At 34.1% G+C, this 23,674-nt stretch overlaps 1 protein-coding gene across 2 annotated transcripts in view; it reads right to left on the bottom strand.

Moving 5' to 3' along the window:
* The window catches only part of LOC102673913 (fasciclin-2), a 166,164-nt gene extending 156,559 nt beyond the window's left edge, over positions 1 to 9,605 (bottom strand). For both annotated transcript variants that reach the window (XM_006620793.2, XM_006620795.2), the window contains exon 1: positions 9,281 to 9,605. In XM_006620793.2, the coding sequence (XP_006620856.1) occupies positions 9,281 to 9,353 (73 nt within the window). In that variant the 5' untranslated portion in view covers positions 9,354 to 9,605. The remainder of the gene's footprint in view (positions 1 to 9,280) is intronic.
* Positions 9,606 to 23,674: the final 14,069 nt, after the last annotated feature.

Below are 23,674 nucleotides of genomic sequence, written 5' to 3'. Positions count from 1 at the left end.
AGAGAGAGAGAGAGAGAGAGAGAGAGAGAGGAAGCGCATTGAAACTTTTGGAAACTTAATAGTCACGAAACGCGAACAAGAGTCAAATGGAGTCGCGTGCTTGGTGGATGTACAAAGGCGTCGTCAGGTTCGTTTGACGCTCTGTTATTCGCTGACAATGTTGCAACATTCGGTGACGAGAGTCTTCGTGTCGGAAAGACGCTTCAGTGTTCTCGAGAAATAGGTGCAGTCGGGGATATGGTAATGAAGTACCTCGAGATTTGAGGGAATGGAGGTGAGGGGATTGAAGATTGGAGATTTTTGGGCGGAGAGCAGGGAATCTTGGATTGCGATAGGTGGATTGAATTTATAGGAAATTTGATTTTTCGAAGATAGTTGAAATAAAAATGAGATTTTTTTAAGAATTATTCGATGTCGTGATATATTAAATTATTTTTAAATACATTCCTGTATTCGATCTTTATAAAATTTTTTTAATAATCTCATACTTCTTTTTTATTTTATTATCTTTCTCAAATTTTCAAATTTTATTGCAAGAAATATATCAGCATCGTATGTAAAACGAATTGAATTGAAATTTAAAAAAGAAAAAATTTTTACTCACGGAATAGAACAAAATAAAATAGACAAAAACTGTTATTTATGTATATAAACTATAAATCTGTATCGTTCAAAGCTGCTCGCTAATAGCCACTAGATACTCGCAAATGGAGCTTTCTATACGATTCGTGCAAACGGTGGCGCAATGCTTTCAGCAAAAATAACAAATTTTCACACGTCCAACTATATACATCGTATACTGGCACTACCAATCGATATTTCCCATTAATAACAATACAAAACAGGAACAATATTCATAATAAACGCGTTAACACAAAATCTCTCTCTCTCTCTTTCTCTCTTTCTTTTTGTATTTCTTTTTGCGTAGTTTAAATAATTCAAATGTGTTATTCAATCTCTTGTGTTATCGAAATCTCGCGGTTAGAATAAAATTTCTCGAGAAAGATTACAGAGAACGATGATATAGGGATTAGTATACTTTAAATGTAAGACACAAGCGAGAAAAGAGAACGTGTCGTGAGATAAACACTTACAATCATGAGATTAGACTGTAGTTATGAATGTTATATAATTACAAATGTTGAAAATAATTTTGTGAAATTTATTCATACAAAAAATTAAAATTGAAGCAACTGTCATCTTTTGAAGAATTATTATTAAAAATGAAAGAAAAAAGTAATTATAAAATTTCATTACATTCTCCTATTTTAATCCTGAAATGATTTAATTTCGAATTATGTACGAAGCCTACTAAAAAAAAAAGTTTTCTAAACCACTAATAATTTGCATGTATTATTTTACTGTTCAATATTATTATTTAAATTTATAAAGAGACATAGATATAAAGATTAAAAAGACAAAATACTTGATGACAGATGTTTTCAATATTTTTATATTACACTAAAAATTATTTTTAACATTTCCTCTCATAATGACGCAAAATAATCCTGCCTTGAGCTAATCCTAAATCTTCTAAAAATCTTCTCATTCTAGTTTTAATCGATAGAAACAGATGATCAAACTGGAATTTCGAAGAAATTTCACACAAACATCAGCTTAATAAAAGACCATTCGTCGACGAAAACAAGCTCGTAATTCTACCTCGAGCCTTGATCGCTGATTAAGAATTATCTCGTCGCGATGCACACCTACTCTTTCTCTCCTTCGTTCGATAAGATACGAAATGTGAACACACTTGACTTCCATCCAACAGCGCGATCGATCATTCTCCGTTGTCCGCGAGAACAACGCATAAAGTGAAAATTATTTCTATTCGACGATTATTCGAACGAATCGCGCCACCATTATTGTCCCTATTTCCATTTCATTTTGTATCTCTGTTCCACACCGTTTCTCTTCTCGTTTGTTTCGACGTTCCGGTTGCTTGATTAATGTTTGGTACGCGCGAATTGAACATTCCTCGACGCTCCATCCCCCTCTTCCACGCGAAATATCGATTATGGATATCAGAAATCGTAATTAAAAACGTGTCCCTGTCAATCGACTGACTCGTTAAGTGGTCCATGCTTAATCACACGAAAATTATCGTTCTCTGTCTTTGTTCTCGAGGGGATCGATGTCTTCTGCTTCTTTTTTCCTGTCTTTGGTCTCGTCCGCTTTCCTCTGATCCGCTTTGGATGGATTCGTGTAATTTATTCTTACTTTTTAATTCCCTTGCAATTTAATTAAGAGTAATTTGTTAATGCGATCGAGTAATTGGGATTATTATCGTTGGTATTATTAAAATGATTAATTTTAAAGAGAATTTCCATTTATTAAAATAATATTTTCTTTCTTGAGACTCAACATTTTGTTGAGTAGTGGACGATTTGCGTTACTTTTAATTAAGATATTTTAATTTTTATTTTAATAATTATTTTATATGAATTTATGTAATTCAATTATGTATCATTCGTATTTTCATTATTGATTAAGTAATAATATATTAACAAAGTACAAATTAAAATTGAATATAAAATTAAATAACTTAATTTAATAATATCATACGTGACCTGATCTAAAATAATAAATAAATTAATAAATTATTAATTATCACGAGGATAATAATTTAAAAAACCTTACAGGAAAATGTTGGACTTTCAAATGAATAGTTCTCTAATGCATCAGTAATACTATCATTTTTCTATCCTCTCAGGAAAACACCTTCACTCGAAGTTTACTATCTCATTAAATGTTACAACACTCAATACCGAGAACCGTAATCACTATTTCATTTGAAATAACTTTTCATTTCGAACCATGTAAATGAAGAAAAAAAAAAAAAACCGATGTATAAGCATTCCAGTTCCCTTTCAATTTTAAACGAACACGAGAAATTTATAATTTATACAAGAATCAAGAATGCAGGTCATTCCATATCTAAATTATTTGAAATACGAAAAATTTCAAATTATTATTGATTAAATATAACGCGTAATTGAATTAATGATAAATAATTTATTATAATTATTAAATAATAGATTCGTAGATTATATATGAGATATAAATCAACTTTATCAGTTTTAATATCTAACTTCAAATATACACGTGATAATTTTATTCTTTACTTTATGATTATGATTTTTATTGCAGTGGAAAATAACATACATATGTTCATTATACTCTCATCGATAGTGTAATAATTATAATGATTTGTTACTTTTTCCATTTTTTCTATTAGATTAAATTAATCTTGTCTTTTATTTATTTTATCCGCTTCAAATTGATACACCTATATTATATAATTCCACTATATAAGTTCCATCTTTTAAATTCAGATTCTAAAATCAAAATATTCAATTGTATTTCGATCGATTCCCTTTGCGAATATGTTGCATCGACGTTAGAAATACACGCGTAACCATCCATGGTCTCTAAATTCCATCGAAATTCCGTTGTTCGAGGCGATGAAACCAGAGGCAAAACGATCGTTCCCTCCACCGATGGATCCTCTCTCAATTTCCCGGTTATTTCACCAGAGAGCGTTGTTGAAACGAGCCACGCGAGTGCTTTATGTTTGTTTTTCATTTCCTGTCGAAAAATCGCTAATTATCGGCAACGGAAACGCGAAATGGACAGACCAGAGGGATATTCCTCTCTCCACCGTATATATAACACCCTCGCACAATCGACTAATCCCTTCATCGTTCCCCTTCCAGTTGAAAACTAGCCTTTTTTTTACGATGACGGTCACTATATTGGTCTTAATAAAAAAAAGAGGGAGAAGAAAAAAAAAAGGGAGAAAGAAACCACGAGGACTCATTAAGTGGCGCCAACAATGCAGTCCCTCGGTTTCCCCAGGAATATTTTATCACGGAGGCTACCGTAACAGCCATAATCAACGGCTACTCTCGCGAGTAAACTCTAAACTTCCTCCATCCTTTTTCGCCACATTCCCCTAACCGTATACCCCAACTTTATTGCATTCGCTGCCGTTTCTTCCCGTAAATTCGAAGAAAAATTCCACACAGTGGTACCTCAAGTTCCGCTACGTTCCCGTTCGTTAATTTTCAGAATTTTCGTTTCGAGAGTTCGTTCACGAGATGGGTTTTATACCGGATCAAGGGAAGCGTTTTCGTTCAACACGGTTGCATCGTTATATTTATGCGGCTCGATAATGGTGGGTCAAGCGAGAGAAAGGAACTTTAATGGCCCCGGAATATATCTATGGGTTCCGCGGCAATGGGTCACCGCGTAACAATGCGACACGAAGAGAAAAAGAGAGAGAGAGAGAGAGAGAGAGAAAAGGGGAAAAAAAAGAAAGAAAGAATGAGAAAGGATCGATGACCCGTGCGAATGGATCGTTCTCTCTCGTGCAATGACGAACTTTGGAAAGAGAGGGGAAAAAAAAAAAAAAAAGAATACACGAAGAGGATGTTCCCTTGCACGCGAAAGACTGGTGTGGCATCGCGCGTTTTACAATGCTGAGACGAGAAAAGGTCAGCTCCGGGCCCGTTTATCTTCCAACCATCCAACGTTTTTCTCAGAGTCTCGATTGCCTCGCGCCATCCTTCCTTTTTCCTCTCTCGAACAACTCTTAAGGTAATCGCGAAGGATTCTTTGGACAGAGCACGCGATACAGAGGCTCGAAGAGGGTATAAAGAGGTTTGACAACCTCTTCGAAGGGTTGTTTTGAATGGAGGAATCGCTGAATTTTTGAACCTCTTCAGAATAAGTATTAATTACGTCGTTGAATAAATATTTTTAAGTTATAATACTTTTGTGTCGTTTGGATATATAATAATTATATAATTATATATAATAATAAGTGTAAATTTCATTTTTCTACACTTTGATTTTTATTCCTATTGTGAATGTCTAAAATTTTCGATAACGTGACGAATAACGAAGATCTAAATGGATTTAAAAATGTTTTGACGGAAAAATAAAAAAAAATGTTCCATTAATTAATATTCTTCTAATATTGACTTTCTGCCAATAATTAATAGTTCATATTAAAACTTCATTTAAAAAAAATCTTCATTTCCTGCAAAAATATGTGTTAAATAGGTCAATCAATAACTAGATAACTAAGAGATAATTAATAACAATTCCAACCAAAATGAATCTTCCCAGCCTTTCTTTAAAAATGAATTTAATTTCCTTTTTTCTCTTCTCTTAAAAAAAAAAAAAAAATAAATAAATAAAAAGAATAAAACGAATAAAACTCTTCAAATTAATATTAATATCTCCTAATAAATTAATTCATTCGAGCAACGAATATTCCATTTAGATTTCTCGCATTTAAATATTTATCATAATAAAGAAAGCTTACGATTTTATATCTGCCATCAAATTTCAAACGACTCGAGTATATGCATTTAAGTGGCCATTAATATGTTCATAAGGCACTTTTATCTTCGTAAAAGAATATTTTAAGAAACAATTCGTCAAAATTTCCACCTCCACACGACGTGGACCACCTTCTATGCATGTTATTTCCTCGTTGTATTCACGCTTGGACGCGTAGTATTGTCGTTGCGACACTTTCTCCCTGGAACCGATCCTCTTTGTACCTACCACAAACCGGAGGGGGCATTGAGAGAAAAATGCAGATGCGTATTCTCCTTGTTGTAAGTCATAGCAGGGCCTCGAACAATGACAAATAAATTTCAGAGGAAACAACTCGCGGGCTAACGCCTTCTTGGAACTTATATACGACTCACGAAAAGTATACTCCATTTATACCGAACCCGTCGGGGGATAAGTTAATTCATGTAGCCAGAATCCTCACAATTTATGCATTATTAACAAAATTTTACACCTATAAGTGACAAGCACGATAAATTTTCTTGACTCAAATAATAAATTTAATAATGAAATATATGAAATTTGACAATAAAAAAACTTTACGAATCCTAATGCTATCATTAGATTATTCTATTGCCTCATTATCGTGGTACTTCTTTGTTTTTGTTCATAGCATCCTATTACGACGATTTGGAAATCAATTAAATTAATGATTCTAAAAAGTTGAAACAACTCCTACTATTTGTTAAATTGGCACGAAATTTTGAATTCTGATAATAGTAGATTACGTTATCGATCGAAAAATGCATAATAAAAAGAATTTTTAATTTGATAAAATTTATAATTAAATTATATAAATAAAGTTACTATTATAAATTATAACGTCAGAAGAATAAGATCCTCAGCATGACACGAAATACAAAATTGAAGATGCTGTTCAAATAAAACTGAGGTATAGTCAATTCAATTGAATATTGACAAAAATTTCGTACCAAAAAATAAAGTTCAGATATGTAAATGAAGTTCCATTGTATACAACCGCATGTTTTATCGTGCTCTTATAACCGCGTTGCTACGAACCGCTTCGAAAGTGAAACGGTCTATCGAAACGGTACCGTTCTACCATCTTTCTCTCTCTCACATGCACCACGATGGCCATTTATAAATTACAACCGGTACGCGAGCGGAGGCACGCTTGTAGAAGCGAAGGGACAACGGGACAAAAAGAGGAGGAGGGAAAAAACAACGTGATTCCGAGGCGACTCGACGAAACCGGACTGAGCTAAAGCGAGAGCGGTCAGATGGATGAGGATGAATGTAGGAGGCCACAAGACGAAGATGAACGCGAAAGAACGGTGGAAGACGTGTTATATTAGGTTGTTGCAGATGAAATGATCAAATTCTTAAAAAGAATTTGAAATTTTATAGTTTTGTTGAAGATAAATAATATTAATCAAAGTTTGATTCAATATTCAATATATTTGATCAATCGAAGAATTAAAATTATTATAATTAGGATAACAATAATTAATTATTCTTAATAATTTGATTTATTTTTTTGTATTCTCGTTAGCCAATTTAAATTTTTCATACTACGAAGGATTAAGTTGTAAAAAAAAATATTCGAATTTGATTTCAAAATACCTAGTTTATTTGTTTATAATAAAACAATTGATAAATTATTATTCAAATTGTAGATATTAGATTAGATTTACTTAAATTGAGATGCAAAAAATAGATTAGATACTTCATGATGTCACTTAATTTTAAGTGATTTTACATCTTTAAGAAATTGACTACTTCATATGTAACAACCTAATATGTAAGGACTATCAGTCATGAATATATTTAAATATTTAAAATTTGATGATCATAGTAGATGAATTTTAACAAATTAATGAGAAATTAAATATTGATAGATGTGATAGAATCTTCTTAATTAGAAGAATATGATATTTGAATCATCTTATTAAAAAAACTTAGCTATATTATATTTCCTTTCTTAAATTAAATGATAATGAAGTGAAGACGAAGGTCGGAGAATAATGAAGAAGAACATGCAGACAGACTTCATAACTATTCACTAGTGAATTTATGATGATAAAATGTAAATTTTAGCAGAATGACAAATTAATCTCTTGTGCTAATAATATTATGTCGCATTATGTGTATTGTAAAGATTGTTTTTTATTAGGAAGAAATTTAATTTAAATTCTAAATAAAGTCTTAATTAAATATGTATGTACAATTTGCTTATATTTTATATCTAAATTATGTTACACAAGATAATTTAGAAATAAAATATTAACTTCAAGGAATTCAATAAGAAAAATTCATTAATAATTTAGAAAATCTTAAAATAAATTAGAAAAACTAATAACTAAAAATAATGTTATCTTTTTATGAAACCAGTAGACTATAAATTTAAATAATGCATTATGCGGATGCATTATTTGATAGCATTATTATTTCCTAATCTTTTACAATTGTTAACTCTAATTCTATTATTAATATTCTACTACGCATAACTGTAACGGTCTCAAAGAAGAAAAACGAAAACAAAACATATCCTCTTATTCGTATAATTTTTTCCATTAAATTTCTTCCTAGTCAAAGATAAACATTATCCGAATATTTTGGAGCGATAACGTACGAGGACATCATTGAGTTGAATCATAAATGAATAATAGAAAACGAAAAGAAAAATAAAATTACGAACGGATCACCACCATGACTTTTCTTTTCACTGACGACAATTTGCACCATACCATTCGAGAATTGCACCAGCGAGGCCATCGCTGTAATTTTACGGAAAGTGCTCGAACAACACAAAGGCGACGCAACAGAGCCTGACTTTCAGGTAACGTTTCCCTGATTCCCTTGGACGCGACCAGAGGGCCCAGACGGTCCCTTGGAGGTCAGGTTATTGTTAGCGGAAAGCCGACTCCGCGCAAGGTGCACCTTTCTTTTACTATTGCCTAGGCGACTGTACAGGTGCAAGAGGATCGTTTGCTCAGGTGTCGGTCTCTTTGCTTAAGCCTAAGTTCACAAGATGTCTCTCTTTCGTTCTTAATACAACCCACTATTGAGATTATACCTGGAACACAAATCTGCTGTTTCGTAAAAAATGGAAAACCTTGTAATTGGTATTTGCGATCTTTAGAACAATTAGAAATTGAGCCGTTTGATACATCAAAAAGTACCGAAAGCAGTACTAGAAATAGAATATCTACTGCTAATGAAAAATAAAAAATATGATTGCAAAAAATGTTGAAATATCCTATAGTTTCTTGTTAATAATCCTATATATGAAAGATAGTGAATTTTTTTTTCACTTGTAATATTTTCCGATACGTATCAAAATATGATTCATCGATCGATAAATATTATCTTTCAATTACGATATCATAGATTAGAGTTTTGACATACTAACAATAAGTTAATGAACCTTCTTTTCTAGGTAATAAATTGTATTTATAACCACTTGTGAATATCACAGGTGTAAGCAAAAACGTTACTCACTCATGCTATATATACATATACATAGTCACGTAAGTAGTAAAAAATGCGCCCACGTATAGCGCTGGTGCATCAACGACGGTTACGCATTCGCGACGCTCGAAATATTTGAATTCATGCAAAGTTACCGCGCTTCATCGATATTGGAGTAATAATAGCGACGGAGTAATAATATGGAAATCTTCGCATCTCCTACACGATTTTAAGAATCTTATACGAATTTGATCGTACATATTACATCGAATTCCAACGTACGATATCGCGACAGACATTTCTCTCGAATTCCACGGCACTGCGCAATGGTTAACCACCTGCTGAGCGATCGCGTGCCAACCGGAATACCGCGGTGACTTTGGTGTTTCGGTGAAAGTGCAAAAACTTTATGGCAATATACACGTGTCCGGAAGCTATCTCGCGTTTGATTTTATTATTATTTAATAAACACACTCACCTATAAACGGTAACAATGCGAAAATAGCAAGAGTAGAAGCAGCAGCAGCCCGATGATGCTCGTGGGCTGCCATCGTGACAACGGAATTTCTTCTTACACTGGACGCCGAAAATCTGACTGAATTGTTTCTCTTTCCACAAAATCTCTTTCTTTTTCGACACTGACACTAACACTCGGTTAGCCGCGGTATTATTCAAATCAATGATGTACTAATATTGAGAACTAAACGATATAAGGCATCGGGTCTATTACTATTAAACGACTGTTGCCGCACGTCGTATCGTCACGCTAGCCGATTTCAGACTGTGGCGGGGAGCAACTCGTTCGCGCTCGGCTCGGCCTTCGGTCGAGTTCGGCTACCTTCGGCTACCACCGGTGCGCTACTCGGCACGCAGGTACGAACACGAAATAGCGAGTGGGAAAGCCACGATCTCGCGGTTCTCCGCGAGATCAACCGATTCTTCCTCTTGCACGTTTCTTTTTTTATCCTTCTTTTTTTTCTTTCCTTTACGCACATCTTTGCATTTTTATACGCTTGTACGAGAATACGACGTCCTTGCGCGTAATTCTTCTTTTTTATCGTTGAATATTCAACGAAGGAATGTTTCCGACTTTTTTCGAAACATTAGATGTTTCTTATATTAACGAATACTATATATAATACTATATATAATACTATATATACTATATACTAACATATATACTATGTTAATGGCGGTATTTTTAAATGATTTTTCAATCCTCGTAAATGAAATTTTGATTGATTCATTAATCATTAATAATTAATTCTTTTTATATGACTTAATCATAAATAGAAGTAACATGTTTAATACAAATAATGTGAAACATTATATGAGTATTATATTAAATGGATTATTAACAAATAAATATTTATTCAAGCTTTTTTACATAAAATATCATAGCTATTATTTAGCATATTGAATGCATGTAAATTTTACATATTTTTTTTATAAAGTTAAAATACTGTTGTTAATTACTATGATATTGTAATATCCATATATAATATTTATATATATATATATATATATATATAAAGAATGAAATTATTTAAACACTTTTATGAAATGTTATTTAATATCATTATTGTAATATTAAAAATATTGAAATTTTCACGAATCTTTAATATTCTTTTTAAATAATTATAAATCAATTAATTAAACTTCAATTAATCATTCTTTTGTATTCACAAATGAAATATTCACGATTCTTTTCTTGGGCAAGATATTTGAAGTACTTGATTTTTAATATTCTCAATCAAATTTTATTTCATAGAAAAAAAATAACAACAATTACTTTTAAGAGAATATGTTTTATATTCAATATTTCTGTAAATGAAATATATCGTAATCTTTAGGTATTAGATATATTAATCTATAGATGTGAAATTAGGCGTCTTAATGAGATACTCAATAATGATTTATGATTATATGTACTTACTCTCCTACGTCGAATCACATTAATCTTGAGAGACATCGTTTCATGTTAGATTAGGTGTTGAATCATAGATCGTTATTTTAACTAACATTAATTTTTAAAAATTGTTTATAATTTATAAATATATTTTAATATTCTTGTTACCAATAACTTATTTATTATAATATATATATTATTATTATATATATAGAAAAGTAAAATATTTGCAAAATCTATATTTATTTATTTACACGAATTATTAAAAATTCGCATAAAACTCCCAAATTTGCAATGTCCATTTCATTAAAAATCATTTCAATTATTCTAAAATTCCCAATTTTTTCAAATTATACATACAACAGTCACGACTTCCCTTAACTCAAACATCTTGATATTTCTTTAACAATCATACAATCTCCCATACTAATTGCAACAGAATTACATCATTATAACTCGCGTATAGCACAGGTAACCTCGTTAATTTTACAATCCAACGACTTTTCCGCCCGAGAACGGAGAACAGGTACCGTATGGAAAACACATTACGCGTTTAATCAAATTCGTGCCACGTATTATCAAGCAAACATAAGAGCAAACACGAAGAGATAAGGGATTTACATTTTCACCTTGAAGCCTTGTTCTACTATAAAACGTGACGAGAACGAGTCTGGGATTATCTATTCCCTCCACTTCGACGGCAATTAACACCCTTATCGCGCGGTAACCAAAGAATTAGTAATTTAAACGATCTTCACGGGGTTGGTTTCGAGTCGGTTTTCACTCCTTTATCACGTACGTCTACACCATGGTTGACGTAGCCTCATCGTACTCCTTCTCGTCGTCGTTTTCCCCTTAAGAGGGACCATGGGCCGCGTTTTATGCCACTCGACATCGGAGCTTTCGGTTCACTTTCCACCGGTCGACGACGATTCTCGAGGATACCGGGCAAGATTAATGGCATAGGTGTACGTTTCAAAGCCGTGCAAATATCGCTGTCAACGCTGGTTCCGCGGTAATGAAACGCGCGATAATGCTACATGTACATAGAACCATCCGCATGACGAAGCAGCACCATTCGCAAACCGTTCGAGTCTCTGATTCGTGCAGACGTCAGGGTCTTGTTGCAGCTGGTCCGGAGATTTTCCGGCGTTTCGTGATAAATTACTCCTGTAGATCGGTTGACCGACGAGTCTCGTTGACTCGTAGGAGAAAACATTATAATGGAAAAATTGTTTAAATTTTAAAAATTGTACAAATACGTCTGTCATATAAAAGTATTCAACGCTAAGTATAAATGGGATATATGAAGATCGTTGTAGTGGCTCGAACTTTGTTATAGAAATAGTTTCCTTGCTGATTTCACATTAATCTGTGTTCGTAATAGCTCTTAAGTTTCTGTTTCTATTGATACACGATTGATTGGAATTATATAATTTATCGTATAACTCGTGTAACAATATTTGTTCTCCATGCTAATTCCCTATTCAAATATGTACACTGATTTTATCCTTTCCTTATAAACGGTTATAGAGTTAGATACTGCGGTTTCAATCTTCGTTTCTCTTCAAATGATTCAACTTCATTAAGATGACATTATAATTTGTTAAAGAGTTCATTTGAATCCGAGTATCTAGTATAACGTGGAATAAAAACGAAGATGAAAAATTCGTGGAAGGCGTAAAAAACCTCGTTCGTGGTCGCTTGGTACACAGCCACGGTTTCGAGTGGGTCCCTCTCTTTTTTATTTAGGAAAAACACACCTAAAACTCCCCTTCCCACGAGAGGATCGTTGTTCAAATAAACCCAACCGACCCCTTGCCTGTTCCTCTCGCGTCTTTCGTGCGGCTGGAAAATGTGGTGACCCCGCGAGAAAGAAGAGAAAGAAGGGCGAGTGTATAACGTGTGCACGATACGTATGTACGTGTTTGTCGTTTGTCATTGGCCCTGTTTACCAGGTCCAAATGAATTACGCTCTATCTCCCCTCTCGACAGAGAAATTTTCTTGCGAGCTTTTCACGCGAGAGAACTCACGATCCAGGTTGAAAGATACAAGCGAGCTGTATTTGTTTTCGTAGCATCGGTTGACCGGGTTCGTACGTCATGGATGCCAAACAGATAGGTACTAGCAAGAGAGAACGTTTTCTTAATTAAAAGCCTCCACTCGAGGATTCGTGGAAGTGGATGGAAAAATCCCAGTGAAAGATTTTAATTTCGGGTTCTTCTGTTACGTATACTATATACATCGATTGTTGATGGAGACTATGACAAAACGTGAATAGAAAATAAACTTGTTTGAAGGGTGGAGGTCTTCAAGTGGGTGAGGTCTTCAAGTGGATGAGATCTTCAAGTGGATAAGATCTTCGAAAATTTTGAAAAATTAAACGTATAGAGATTAACAATATATTTTTATCGTTAGGTTATAGTACGATACTGTATCTTAATTATAAAAGTTTTGTTTTTATTATCTTGATTATTTTAATTTTATGAGATCCTATATATTCTTTAATTAATTCAATTTTCAATATTATTACAGGATTCGTATTATTTTTGTATATTTATTTATTTGTAATAATATTTATATAAATTAAATTATTACTATAATTGTTTGGATATATTTATTCAATTGCAGATTCTAAAAACAATTATTTTCTATATATAATCAATATTTCTAATGATATTAAAGACTGTTCATTTTCTTTTGTCAATATTGTCATTCTAATATATATTCTTATAAATTTTAAATATATTTAGAAAACTTCATCTTATTTCAATTTATTCCAAGCGTGATAAAAATCAAAATTATATATCAAATCTAAAAAAGAAAAAAAGAAAAAAATCTCTATCGAAATCAAAAATCGACATAATTTTCTCATTAACCCAAATAATATCTTGCAATCTTAACAAGATTGGCCTGGTAATCAAAAGAAAAAGTTGAAAAAGAAGGTTGGAAAAAAGTAGACGATTCAAAGGAATGAATCTTCAGTGAGCTATCACAGTAACTTACTCTAAAACGGCTCGAGAGATTTCCGCATTCCATGGATTTAGGTTTTTCGCTCGGAGATCACACAAAGATCGAGAGAGGATCTCGATCCGCCAAAGGAAAGGCGAAACTAAGTCGGAACGTTCCTCCGTATCATGCGTTCTGGTCTGCTTTAGAAGCGCCGCACTTCCAACGGAAAGAGCGGAAGCGAAGTGAAAAAAGGAAAAATATTCTCCTACGACTTTATATTTTCTTCCTCCTCTTCCCTGTTATTCCCTGTTGGCCATTGTTTCGCTCCTTTTCATTTCATTCCGTTTCATTTGCCATCGTCGCGCGTTGCACCGACAGCCACGATTAATAAATGTTCCTCTATCTCTTTCTAGAAGTTCGTCGATTTACGAAGACGCGGAGTAGACAGAGAGAACGAAAGGGAGGGAAGAAAAAAAGAGAGAGAGAGAGAGAGAGAGGGGAGAAGTAAAAAGACCTCGAAGACGCGAAGCTGAATGATGCTCGAGATGCTTGTATCTTCTCTTTGCGAGGGCGGCCGTTATTAAACACTTAAATCTTCCTCGATGGAGCAGAAGGAAAAAGGAGGAGAACAACTGGCAAGAGGAATAAACAAAAATGAATGAAAACGGTGAAGGTTGCTATGGGATAAGTAAATTTATGAGAGACAAGTGATGCGCTGTTCTGGCCTCTCGAGTGCTACCGAATTTGGTAATTGATCCGCCCTCGTTTCTCAGGGATCAGTGAAAATTCACGCTTTCGTCGTATAAAGCGCTATTGTTTATGAATGAGATTCTTTAAAAGGTTCTATTTTTCTTTATTCGTCATAGTTATGTAAAAGAAAAAAATATTGAATATATATTTTATTTAGAGATGCTAATTAATAAAAATATCTTCTGAATCTAATTGAATTTTAATTGTTATTTCAACTACCATTGGATATATTCTAAAATTTTTTAAAATTTTCAACCCATTCTTGAAGAAATTCTATTGTTTGGATATGAAACAATTCATTTTAAAGTGAAATGTAACAGGAATCTAATTTATCTTCATTTTGGCAATGGAATGAGACATTGAAGATTTTTTCAAATGCAAATAATATAATATCAATCAAAATTATAAAAGCTTATAACAATTTATAATTAATGTATCTTTTTATAATAAACGTGTCTTCTCTTTATCTCAATTTCACAAGTATTTTATCCATCTCAATTTCAAAACACGGAACTACACTTGAATAATTCTTGAGGATCGATTCAATATCTGTACCTTCCCCAAGCCTGAAGATAAAAATCTTATTTTCATACGTAAGAAAAACATCAATTGAATCTTCCGTCGAATATACGAGAATATATACGGGGGCAAATGGAAACAAGGAGGATGAGTGTGAAGAAACGGGGAAACAGATGGTGAAGAGGTCGAGATAAATCATTTCCAAGATCGATCTCGAAAGAGGCAGAGTGGGATCCCATGAAAAAAGGTCTTGTATCCGGAGAAGCGTTTCCGAGGCTGCCGCGAACTCTTCACAGGGATTCCACGAACGCTTCGCGAATCCCGTGTTCTCGTTCTTGAATCTTGAACGAGGTTGGCCAGTAGAGAAATTTAATTAAACCTCGATAGAAAACTCGAACTTCAATCCATCGAACCTCCTCCGTGCTCCCGTGATACAAGTTAATTCTCGAAATTAAAAAATTTCAGCTCCTCTCTCCTACTACAGATGTATCTAGCTGTTTTCGAAACGGTTCTGGAACAACACTCTGCAACGAAGCGAGAGAATGGTTTATCCCCGGCGCCTGTGAGAAGCACGAGAGGAGAAGGGGAGAGGATGAAGCACGAGACGAAAAAGAAGAGCGGTAGATTTAATTAAGACGCGATAGAAAATTTCATCGCGCGGCTCGAAAATGTCTTATATAACGGGCAAAGCAAATCTACGAAATTAAAAAATTCCTCCATTATCGCGACTCTGTAGCATCTTCAACGTGGTCTACCGTCCACAACAAGACGCGTCCTCCTTGGAAACGACGGAATTATAGGACTTCTTCCCAAGGAAGGGACTAGATGAACAAAAACAAGTAGAGAGATACTCTACGAATTTAATTAAAAACTTCGTACAGACTTGGCTGTTATCACTACTCTCGAGTAAGCTACTCTTGTCTTACCGTTCCAAAAATTCGTTATTCAATTGATCTTTTTTCAATCGATAAGTTATCAGTGAGCATTTCGAATGCTCATTTTCATATTCAAATAAACAAAATTTATCTACCTTATCGAATCATTCTTTTCGATAAATATGAAATATCTTGAATTGAATCAAATTCACTATTTTTCCAACGTTTGAATAAACGTTTCAAAAATATCGAAAAGGAAACGATCATTTCTTCATTTCGAAAAATTCATCCTCTTCGTTCGACAAATATAAATTACGTCATTGAACCAAATTACCAATTTCTTCAAAGAATATCTGGAAAGAAACAATCATTTTTATATAGTTCAATTTCCAAATAATTCATCGTCACTTTTACCCAAACCATTTCTACGTTCCTTTTATTCAACCTAATATTCTTTCCTAAAATATTCAACGTCTCCATTCAACAAATATAAACCATCTTATTAATCACCAATGCCAGTAACTGAAATAAAATAATCATTTGCACATTCGACCAAGCATGAATCGCTTCGTTAAACCAACCCACCATTCCAACCCAACGAACACCTGGAGAGGAAAATGATCGTTTCCATGCTCAACCTTCGCGAGAGGGAAAAAGAAAAAAGGAAAAGGAAGAAATTCAAGGAGAAGAACGCGAGGAACGAGGAAGAGGGAAAGGTCGCGGCGAGTTAGAAAATGAATGATGAACTCTAGTTCTCCGTCCTCCGCGTTCGTGTGCAAGCGTATTGGACCAGGTTTGCTGGCGCCTGGAATGCAGGCAGCCAGGCGGGCGCCACCGTTCGAAAGGGTTTCGCATAGCTGGAACAAGGATGGCGTCGGTCGGGTCGCCGGTGATCCGAGAGAAAGGGTCGATCGGTACGGTGGGGAAGCAAGAAAAAGAGGAGCTAGGACGGAGACAGCTAGACGAAACAGGGACGCAGGCGCGGGCGGGGGAAAAAGCATCGTTCCCCTCCCTCTCGCGTCCTCTATTTAACTTTATGCGTGTCTCTTGAAAATCGTAGGCCAACAACCTGGATGCAACGTCCTCGTGGGTCGAGAAGCTACTTACATGCTAACGACGAATCGGTTTCGATCTGTGCGAATGGGGCCCTGGTGGGGTAGACGGATTCGTGGGACATGGATGGCGGAGGGAAAATGCGTGGAAACTTAAGTTAGGAGGAAAAGAATGGAGGAAAAGATTTTGGTATGAGGGGTGGGATGACCATTCGATGGGATAAAGACGTTTGTTTGTGGATTTAGTGAACTCTTAGGGTAAGTGTGGATTGGTTTATTGGGGGCAGATGTGAGAATGTTGAAGAGGGTAGTTTTGAAAAATCTATCTTGGAACGCTATTGTAGAATTTATGCGTCTTTTTAAATTCTTAATTTTAAAAAGATTTAGTTTCTAAGTATAATTAAATTATCTTGATTTGATTTTTTATCATTTGATATAAAAATAAATCATTGTCAATCACTTTGATGTAAAATAGAACGAAACAGAGGATAGAATATTATAATTATATGTTACTATCATAAATGGTTCTACGAAATTAAATTTCATAAGTTATTGTACGTTTAAATTATAAAGTTCATTATATAACAAATAGAATAGAGTCGATGTCACTTTATCCAATTAAATTTTCATCTACTCGTGCCAATGTTAGATTAATTTGTTACGAAATTGTGAAAATCAATGTAATTTACTACCAATGAGCAATCAATTTGGCGGCTACAATCTATCATGTATGATGTGTTACTGATAGGATCACCAAGGGTGGCCACCATAACTATATCAAGAAAGATCATGTTTTGCCGATAATATGACATGAAATGGGATATTAAAACACGCGAAAATTAATTAATTCGAGTAATTTTGATTTGAAAAGAATCGAATTTTTATCTTTATAACTTATTAACGTTATCTTATGCCTTTAATTTAAAATATTAAACGATCCAATAAAAAAATTTAATATTACTTTGACGAATAATAAAATCATATTCCGTGTGTATAAAAATACAGAAAAAAATTCGACATCCTATAAAATTAAATCTCTGTTCTCTGAATGTTGCACGTCAGATACTGATTGTTTGCAATATAAGGGTAAACGAGAGCGAAATAAAGGAAGCGGGGGTAGGGTTTGAAGAGGTAAAAAACGAAACGAAGAAAAGAAAGGCACAAGGGCGGAATAGAGTTAAGAGTAATTAGGAGGAAGTGCGATTGTGAACAAGTGAGTGACTTAAGAGAATGAAATAAGAATTCTTAATTACTCGGGAATTATATACGACAATTTACAGAAGTGCTTCTTGTTTACAGTTAGAACTCCGGATAATATAATCCGGATAATAGCGAATAAAATTTAAAATCGCGATAAAGACTTTGTAATTAGTAAAAAAGCGAAGAATATTTAAACGTCTATTCACCATATTCGAAATATATTAATCCTTGTCCATTCTTTCTGACAATTGAACGAATAACGATGAATTTCAAAAAAACAATATATTTTATAGGTACACGTTTTATCTGCGCACGAATAACGTATGGAATATTGATTTTTTTTATATCTTCTTTTATTCATTTTTCACCATTCTATTAATTTGATACAATTTTTTTACCTCAAATTCTTTCAATATTTCAAGCTTTCAAAAATATAGGAAAAATTCGAGGTTATATATTAATAATATCTCTATTCTATCGTTCAAAATCGTTTTTAGATCGATTAAAGATTTCTTTTTCCTGAATGAGGGTTACAGAAACACGAGTTATAGAAATAGAAATATAATTAATGTTCTGGAAATTGAATATTCAAAATTAAAATTTTAATTAACGCTAAAACAAACTCAAAGCTAATAAGAAGAGATAACTTGAGAAAATAAGTTGACTTTGAAAGTAAAAAAGTAAATTTTTTAGCTTGTAAATTTGATAAACTTACAGAAGCCGCAAAAAGTTTTATCAAAAATTTAATTTGTTTCTCCCTACAAGAAATTCACGGTATTTTCATTTCATCCCAAAAAATAAAATTCTCGCTCTTCTCAAAATTAAGCAACAAACAAAAACTACAATGTCTTCCCGATATCAGAGTAATACTACTCGCAGCTGCACCTTACTGTTCAAAATAATAGAGAAATAAAAGAGAACTTGCCATTCCAACATCCACCAGGTCTCATCAACACCCTCTTTCACGCATCTAAGTACCTACAATTTGATCAAAATTTAATTCCTCCTTACGGAAACAACGACCCTCTTATTCTAAAATCCTTTCGCTTCGTAAAATTAAACGAAAAACAAATGAAGCTGCAACATCTTTCCGATATCGGAGTAATACCACTGCGTAGCATCTGCCGTTCAAAAATAAAAATCTTCCATCCCAAAAACAACACCAAAGCTCCATCGACACCCACTTACACCCAACCAACCCCGATTGCCCTTCCGTTCACGCTTCCTTCTTTCACATCCACTTCCCTTCCATAGCAATATCTCGAAATACCTACCAACCCACCACGCCGTTTTTAACAATTGTGCACCACCCCCGCTTATGTCGCGAAAATTTCATCGAGAAACAGCACGCGGCGAGCCAGCAGCCCTATGAACGTCTCGCAACACGATCGATGAACGAGAACGTGAGTCGAATACGACGTCGAATCGTCGTGGAAAAAGCGAGCCGTCTTCATCGAAAAGGCTTGCCAAGCATACCGAAATAATACTCAGAGTACAAATCGATATTGGTGGTTGGTCGATCGGTCGTAGGGGCGGTTCGAGTCGAAATATTGCTTGAACGAGAGAGAAAGAGAGCGGGAGGGAAAGGAAGAGAGAGAGAGAGAAGAGAGTTTTCGGTTCCCTATCGAAAAGGAGAGGCAAGTTTCTTCGGAGGAGGAAGTGGAGGAATTCATGAAGGCGTAGACGAGGAAGCAGAGGTTGGAGAAATATTTATTTCGCCTCTCTTTCTATCCAGGTAGTGGGGGTGGAAGGAAGGTGATATTTTTCTAAAGGGAAAAGTTTCAAACGCAGACAGTAACTGCTTTTTATCCGTGAAAGGGCTCCATTGTCTGTCCTCGTGGCACGCCCCCACCACAGGTTTGCCTAACCGTTCTTTCGCGCGTTTTCCTTCCTACTTCTATCCTTGGGTATACTCGAAAGCATAAACACTTCGCGACGGGCGGAAGTCAGAAGTTTGGCTTGAACCTGCGGCTGGAAGGGGTGTTGGAAGGGATGTAGGGGAGATTTATTCCTCGTCCACGTTCCTCGCGCGCGCCGATAAGCGGCAACAACAGCATGGGATTTGAGAAGTCTTTCCGGATTTTGAATTCTTTCGTTCGCTGGTTTTCAAGACTTTAAATTGTTGAGGGATTAACGCTTTTGGAGACTGAGAATCTTTTGATTCGATATTCTTTGAGATTTTTAATCCTCCGCTGCTTTCCAAGCTTTGGAATTCTGAAACAAATGAAGATTAAATATTTTAGTGCGATACTTTTGAATTCTTATGATTTTCGAGATTTCGAACGATTTTTCATATTTCCTTTGATGAAAGAGTTTTGAACATTCTTGGATTGTTGAGAAATTTTGAAACTTAATACTTTTGAAGATTTAACATCGTATCATCGATAAATCATTCAAGAGAAAAACGTATTGCAAAGAATTGATGTACTGGAGTGATTCATTCGAAGACTTTGATTTCGAATTTACATCTTTGTGATTTAAAACTATTAAGTACCTCTAATAAAGATAGATAGATTTTAAATGATCTTTTAAAATTTCTTCACATGTTTCTCTTACATCATCAATTGATTGATGAATCACTCCATCAACTTTTTGCTTCCATCATTCTCCTATACATTAAAAATAAACAATTATAAATTAATCCTATCTATTAACTAACGTATTTTCTCATTTTCCAAAATATTCTATCAATATTAAAAATTCCACCTCTTTTTTACCTTTCAAAATAAGAACACGCATAAAAATAATAAATATCCAGAAAATTTATTTAATCCATTTATCCTCAATATATGTCAAATATAATATCAATGATTATATAGTTATATAATTATAGTTTATATAGTTATTGTTACTTAATATAATATAATATCAAAGATAATCGGTGAATAATAAAATGTTCACGTTTCTCGGATGGCTTGAAATATTTTCCACGATGGTAAAATAGCTAGTGTGCATCGGATAAACGCATTTTCATTTCACGGAGGAATCGCGGTAACACCTGTCGCACCAGGCTCGCAGAAATGGAAAGTGAGCGAGTCGCGGTAGAAGGGCACCGGTGTGAACACACCGCTCCACGGTCGATCGATTGTGTACCCGGGTTTAACCTTCGCTCAGTCGGAGTCTTTTTACCGGTTACGCGTGTGTGAAAGCCAACCCTTGCTTGTTAGTCATATGTCGGGTCAGTTCGTAAATTTGCCGGTAATCTTTTTGTGGAAATTGTGCAACTGGGGGTGGATGAATCCGGGGGGATGTTTAATGAAGTTATCGGAAAGTTGATTAGCGTAAACCGGTATGGGGAAATAACTCGTGATACGAGTAATATGAAGATCGATTGATACACATTTGTTTCTGGGGATCTAAAAGGGATTATATTGAAAATTTTGTGAAACGCGGAAGTAGTGCGGTGTTAGGTGTTTACGTGCTCGTTCAAAAAAAAAACCCTTGTTCAAACAATCATGAAAATAGATTGCATCGAGAGATGTTGATAGAATATTTTTATGATAGGCTTTTAAGATTAATCATATAATCGATATATATCTAATATAGTTATTGTTACTTTAAGCTTTCAAAAAGTTTGGAAAATTTCTGGAATATTTAAAGCCTGTTCTTTACTTTTATCCTTTAACATTATAACATTATAATTTCAAAAAAAATTCTGAATTCATGTTAACTGAATCGTTTTAAAAGATGCAGATTAATATTATATTTGAAGAAACAGTTTTTAGTTTATAACATAAAATAAGCATTATCAATTTTGGACAGAACATGAAGTGGGCTCGAAAATGTTATTACATTAATTGTACAACTATGTTTAATCGCTAAAGCATGTACTTCTACTACGGAAGTGAACAAAATAGAATATTCAACAGCACGAAAATAACTTTGTTCCTTGATATCAGATTGATAGCATAAATGGTTTAACTTTCTATAATTTTGAATTTAAATATGCATTAAAAGTGCACATTAATGTAATGTACATTTCAAAATGCCTGCTAAGAACTGTCTGATATAATAATAATAAAAGAGAATACTGTCTTATAATATTATTTTGTAACTATTTTATTTTATAAATTCTATCATGTTTTGTTTTATAATTATCACTGAATATCAAACTCATTCTCGCAATATAAATCATTTAAATAAATAAAACGCAATTTCCATTTCACAATTAATTAAAAATATTCAGCCACGACTCCAAAACTCTTGGTCACACCAAAATCTTATGTAACCCATGAGTGTCACTTATACACAATACACTCTGTATATAACAGTATATAAGTACACGCGTTAAAACGCGCAAAGATCACGGACCGGAAGGGCCGATAAGCAGGCCAAACATATGCACTCAGGGTGCGCTCTATCGGACTAGATCCGGCCAGATGGAATCGGCTCGAAAGGCAGGAGCGTTTGCAGGAGAGCGGTGTGCCGATCCTAATCCGATTACACGGCCCATTGAAGTCAGAAGTGCGATCTTTTAAGGGAGAAGGAGGAGAAGGAGGAGGAGGAGGAGGAGGGGGAGAGACACCCCTAGATAACGCGCTTGTTAAACGCGTGGACACAGCGGTGAAAATCGATATTTTCCGCGACGGCCACGATACACCAACGGATGCCAACAACTCACCCCCCTGTGCACGCTCGTATTCACCGACCGGTAGATAATCCGGCCAGGAACCTCGTTACCCTCGTATCGCGGAATTACCGTGGTCCTCGAATTTCCACCATGAATTCCACACACCCTGCGTTCGAGCCCTGTGTCTGGAATTTGCCAGAATTCGTACGCAATGCGCCGTGATCGTATCTGAATCTGCTACATCTTTTCATTCGGATATTTTGTCGGGGAAAATAAGTGTTTTTCAAGAGAATGTGTTTATGGAATTTTTAGGATGATCGTGAGAATAGAAGTACGATCGAATTACTTCAGCTTTTGTAGTTAATAGTAATTTTTTAACTATCCTTAACTTGGATCCTAGACTGCGAATTATATTTAATTTGGATTTAAAAAAGATTTGAAGTATGCAGAATGTAAATTATTTGCTGTATGAATATTTTTTGAATAAATATTTTGTTAATAGATTTTATGTTTATGAATGGCGATTGTAAGATGTTGTGTTAATTAAATTGATTTTGTTTTTGCTTGATTGAAGCTTTTAGATTTCATGTTACACATATAGGATGAATTTGATCATTTAAAATGATCTGTGAATGTATATTAATATATAAATACAATCTTTAAGTTAATTTAATCAAAACAAAATTATAATTTCATCAAATTGATTTAATTGGCAAACTTTATTGCACAATAAACTCAACCCTTAAGATCCTTGCTAGGATTCCAACAATGTGTTGAATCGTTGTGAGATTGTCTCACAGTTTAAAACACCTTTGTCCGAACTAAGCTCTGGAATTTAGGAAGCTTCCAACAGTTTGTCCCCATTACACTAACATGGAAATGTTAACTAATTATACACGAAAGATACAACAAACAAATTTACTACCAAGAATGTATTAATTTCTGTGCTTTCAGTCATGATAGATGAAAATACTCTTTACATTAATTTAAAATTTTTCTATCAACACTGTACTACAATCTTTCTTTTAATACTCAAACACGAAA

This window comes from Apis dorsata, unplaced genomic scaffold, assembly GCF_000469605.1.
Source record: "Apis dorsata unplaced genomic scaffold, Apis dorsata 1.3 scaffold_530, whole genome shotgun sequence".
Taxonomy (NCBI): Eukaryota; Metazoa; Arthropoda; class Insecta; order Hymenoptera; family Apidae; genus Apis; species Apis dorsata.
This window is presented reverse-complemented; position numbering and strand designations above follow the sequence as displayed.